The sequence below is a fragment of the Neophocaena asiaeorientalis genome, unplaced genomic scaffold (assembly GCF_003031525.2).
Source record: "Neophocaena asiaeorientalis asiaeorientalis breed wild unplaced genomic scaffold, Neophocaena_asiaeorientalis_V1.1 scaffold105, whole genome shotgun sequence".
Taxonomy (NCBI): Eukaryota; Metazoa; Chordata; class Mammalia; order Artiodactyla; family Phocoenidae; genus Neophocaena; species Neophocaena asiaeorientalis.
The window spans coordinates 2,013,674-2,018,231 of NW_020172162.1; the positions used below are offsets into that span (position 1 = coordinate 2,013,674).

The window sequence follows — 4,558 nt, forward strand, 5'->3', positions numbered from 1 at the left end:
GGCCTTGGTATTGCCTCTGCAGGCAGAGGCAAGATCAAGGAGCCCTTGGGATCCCTCGGACAGATCTGGAAACCCCTGGCCTAAAAGAGCAAGTGTGGCTTTCAACAGCCTCCATGGGTCATTAATACCTCTCCATCCTTATCTTCTATCATATTCCCTGAGCTCTGTCCTCCAGCCTCACAGAAACACTTTTCACTTTTCATAAAGATCCTGACCTCTATCACCTCCGGGGGTATACAAGCTATTTTTTCTGCTTGGGACTCTACTTCTCACCACTCCTTTTTCCTGGTTAACACCTACTTATCTGTTAGGTGTTAGTTTAGAGGTCTCTTCCTCTGGGAAGTCCTTCTACTCCCCACGAGAATGGCCCAAATATCTCTCCTACGTGTTGCCTTAACAGCCTGTATTTACCTTTTTTTTCTTTCTACTTTATGTGGCATAAGTATTTTGTTATACAAGGTACAAAAATACTTTCACGTTTTGGTTGGTTTCAAAGTTTGAAAAGAATGACGGGCCACAGTAGGGGTGGGGTGCGATGTGGAGAGGTACACAAAACGGGCAGAGAAAGGATTTTTTTTTTTTTTTTTGGCTGCTTTGGGTCTTCGTTGCTGCACGTGGGCTTTCTCTGGTTGCAGCGAGTGGGGGCTACTTTTCGTTGCAGTGTGCGGGCTTCCTATTGCAATGGCTTCTCTTGTTGCCGAGCCAGGGCTTTAGGCAGGGACTTCAGTAGTTGCAACACGCAGGCTTCAGTAGTTGTGGCACATGGGCTTAGTTGCTCCGCGGCATGTGGGATCTTCCTGGACCAGGGATCAAACCCATGTCCCCTGCATTGGCAGGGGGATTCTTAACCACTGGACCACCAGGGAAGTCCTGAGAAAGGATTTTCTTAACGGCTGTTGGCCCATCTGAGGAGGAGGAAGCAGAGGACCCCGATTTGAAATGACCAGGAAAATGCTCTGTCTTGGCTGGGTGGTCCTTCCTGTTGGGCGGAACTGGCTGCAGGGCTTGGTGCTCACTGAAGCAGGGTGGGTGCAGGGAGGGGTGTGGACAGAGGGGCTGGGAATGATGAACGATTCGTGGTCAGGACCTGTTGCTATGGTGACACAATGTGAGAACAAATGGTACACTCACATATACACAAGTTTAAGTGTCTTAATCCATGCCAGAAAACATGCAAAATTAAACGTGTCGTTTCTTTGAGATGGAGCTACGGAAGCACATTTGGACTGGAGGTCAGGCCTCGCTCAGTCCCAGGGAGGCCTCTGAGCTGGGTCTGGGTGTCCCAGAGAGAAGGGCCCTGAATCCTGCTGTAAGCACCTTGAAGAGGGGTTTGGGGGCAAGACAGGGCTGGGGAAGAGGAGAGAAAGGAAACAGGAAACAGTGCACTGAGTCAGGCTTAAAATTCTCAGGCTTTGGAGGGAAGCAGCAGCTCTGCACAGGCTGCCTGGGGGCAGTGGAAGCTCAGGGCGGCTTCCTCCCCAGTGGGGCGGGGGTCTCGAGCTGTGGTGACAAGACTGAAGAAGTAACAGAACTGACAAGACTTCCAACCTTGCTGGGTGGTATCAGAGGAAGGGTACCAGCGAACCTCTGGACATCAGTTTCTTCACCCTGAAAATGGGAGAGTGCCACCTGACCTGCATCCTCTGAGCACGTAGGGCAGCGGCGGCAGCGGTAGGGGCAGCGGGGTAGGTGAGCGCAGCAGCTGAGGTGGCTGGGGTCAGCTCTGTGGCGTACAGAGGGAAGGGGGCCCAGGACTCTGGGTATGCGGGGATCAGAGGGGCCCCCATCAGCTCTGAGTGTGCTCCTAGGGAGGGGTGAGCGTTGGTGGGATTTGGCGTAGCCGTCAGCTTGTTCTTGGCCGTCTTGGTGTTGGCTTTGGCACACTCCAGCCTCAGGGTCTGCGGGTTCTCAGGATCAAAGCGAATACCGTTCAACGCCTTCTGGGAGGCTTCTGCTCCTGCCCGGTCGTCAAAGATCGCAAAACCAGCAGGCTGCCTCGATGTGAGCTTGATCGGGGACGCTTCATACCCCTTGCACGGCCTGAAGAGCAGGTAGAGTTCTTTGGGTTGAATGTCCACAGGGAGGCCACTGGCGAACAGGGTCCGGAGCGCCTCCACCGTGCGAGCCGTGCGGGCGCTGGGCGCGCAGTCCGGCATCAGGTTGCTCGCGGTGCTGGGGGTGGGGTGTGGTGGCGGTGACAGGGGCAGCCAGCGGGTCCGGCTGGAGTCGCATCAGGCTTCGCGGGCGCGGGAGACGGGGAGGGGGTGCGGCGGACGTGGCGCTGGGAACCCCGGCCGAGCCATGGTGGCCGCCGCCTCCGCCTTTTCCCTGCGACCGGCGAGTCTTGCCTTCTTTTTATCACGGAATGGTAATAGACTTTTTTTTTTTTTTTTTTTTTTTTTTTTTTTGGTTTAGGAAGGCTCCGGATGCACAGGCTCAGCGGCCATGGCTCACAGGCCCAGCCGCTCCACAGCATGTGGGATCTTCCCAGACCGGGGCACGAACCTGTGTCCCCTGCATCGCCAGGCAGACTCTCAACCACTGCGCCACCAGGGAAGCCCGGTAATAGACTTTTTACTTGTCTGCGCTCTTTTCTCTGGTCGGCACTGAGCCTTTACCCACTGTTTAATTCCCCACATAGGGCCTGACAGTAGTGGGCGTTGGGCGGCTACTTACTGGTTAGATGGATAAATGAATGAAGCCAGAATTGTCACCTAGGGCTATAGCAGAAAAAGGCTTGGAAACCGGGGTAAGTGGTTTGAACTATATCCCCTAGACCAGGATTTTCCAAACTGTACCTTATGACCTATTAGTGGATTGTGAGATCAATTTAGTGGTTTGCAATAATTTTTTTATGTGAAATAGAATTTTATAGAACAGAAGAATAGAATAGAATAGAAGCAAGGGTAAGTTTGTTTCATGAAACTTTTACTTCAGTTATACATATCATGCATATATATGCACATCCTGAACTAGTATGTGTGCCTTGAGTTGTGATTATTTCTTCCAATAGATTAAGTCAAGAAGGTTCTAAAACTCCTGCTGTAACCACAGGGGAGCCGTTGTGAAGGGTTTCAATTAAGGATGTGATATGATCAGATCTGTGGTTTGGGAAACTTCCTCAGACCATGGCATGAAGGGTATTTTGACCAGCGACGGTGGCAATGGGAGCATCTGAAAAGCTACTAGAGTCAACTGAGAAGTGACAAGAAAGATAATGGCATGGGATGGAAAGGAAGGGGTGGGAAGGAGAAGTAGTGACTGACTGGAAAACGGTGCTTTTGAGGGGGTTGAGGCTTAAGATCTAGTACTATGGGCTTGATCTGGAATGCCGTAATTCAGGTAATGGAAACATCACAGCCAACGTCAATTCAGTAGGAGGAAAATCAATTATACTAACTTTTGAATTGAATTGACTGATCCATTTGGTCAGAATAATTAGCCCACATTGATATGAATTGCTCTGGATGCTAAATATAGTAATGACTAATGGGCTAGATTGTCCCAAGTATAAATTACCCATAACTAGTGTTTGAATCTAGTTGCTTAAATATTTAAGCTACTTTTATTGTGCTATCACTACAGTGTATGAAATTATCTATGTTTTGAGTGGGGAAATCAACCTACATAGCCCATTGCTCATGAATTATCTATAGTTTACTCACCTACCTCAAATTCTTTTCTGGAACAAGACAAATATGAGGGAAAAAATCCAGTAACATGTAATTTATATAATTTAATATGCATTGCATATGAGAATAAATATTATTTTTATTTCTCTATATAATAATTATGTCTTCTCTCACAAAGTCCTCATTCATCTGGAAGAATTATATAATGTTCTCAATTTACTATGGATGGGCAATGCTTAACCTGGGTGGTATGTGGATCACCATATCTTAGTTGTAGGACGAGACTGCCTCCAAGCAATCTGAATGTAAATCAGGTATGGGTGTTGTCCTGAATAGTTATTTAGGAGCAGAGGAGTAATGGTGGATGAAGGTACAGCCAAGGAATGAGACAAAATAAAATGTATTAGTTTTTATGCATTAGATTAGTAAGCTAATGATAAAATAATGATTAAAGGCTCACATTAGAGCAACAACTTTTAAATTTTGACCCTTATCATTTAATATTTAGTCTTACGTGTTAAACTAGATGTTAAAATTCCTAAAGGATGTTGTGGGCCCCGCATAGCACTTAGCAGTGCCCTGAGCCATGCTTACTGACTGAATGATATATTTATTAAAAATTACAATGTTGCCCATCAACAGACAATTGGCTTGAGGAGATGTGATATATAATGGAATATTACTCAGCCATGAAAAGAATGAAATATTGCCATTTGCAGCAACATGGATAGACTTAGAGAATATTATGCTTACTGAAATAAGTCAGAGAAAGATAAATACTCTATGATATCACTTATATGTGGAATCTAAAAAATAACACAAATGAATCTATAAACAGAACAGAAACAGATTCACAGACATAGAAAACAAATTTATGGTTACCAAAGTGGGGGAGGAGGGACAAATTAGGAGTATGGAATTAACAG

The 4,558-nt window shown here is 46.9% G+C and overlaps 1 protein-coding gene across 1 annotated transcript; it reads right to left on the bottom strand.

The window, feature by feature from the left end:
- Positions 1–1,405: 1,405 nt before the first annotated feature.
- Positions 1,406–2,156, bottom strand: LOC112406522 (RNA-binding protein with multiple splicing 2-like). The gene is made up of 2 exons (XM_024755339.1): positions 1,635–2,156; positions 1,406–1,585 (listed from the first exon to the last, which is right to left on the bottom strand). The coding sequence occupies exons 1-2, from the start codon at positions 2,154–2,156 to the stop codon at positions 1,406–1,408; spliced, it is 702 nt and encodes a 233-aa protein (XP_024611107.1).
- Between the last annotated feature and the right edge of the window lie 2,402 nt (positions 2,157–4,558).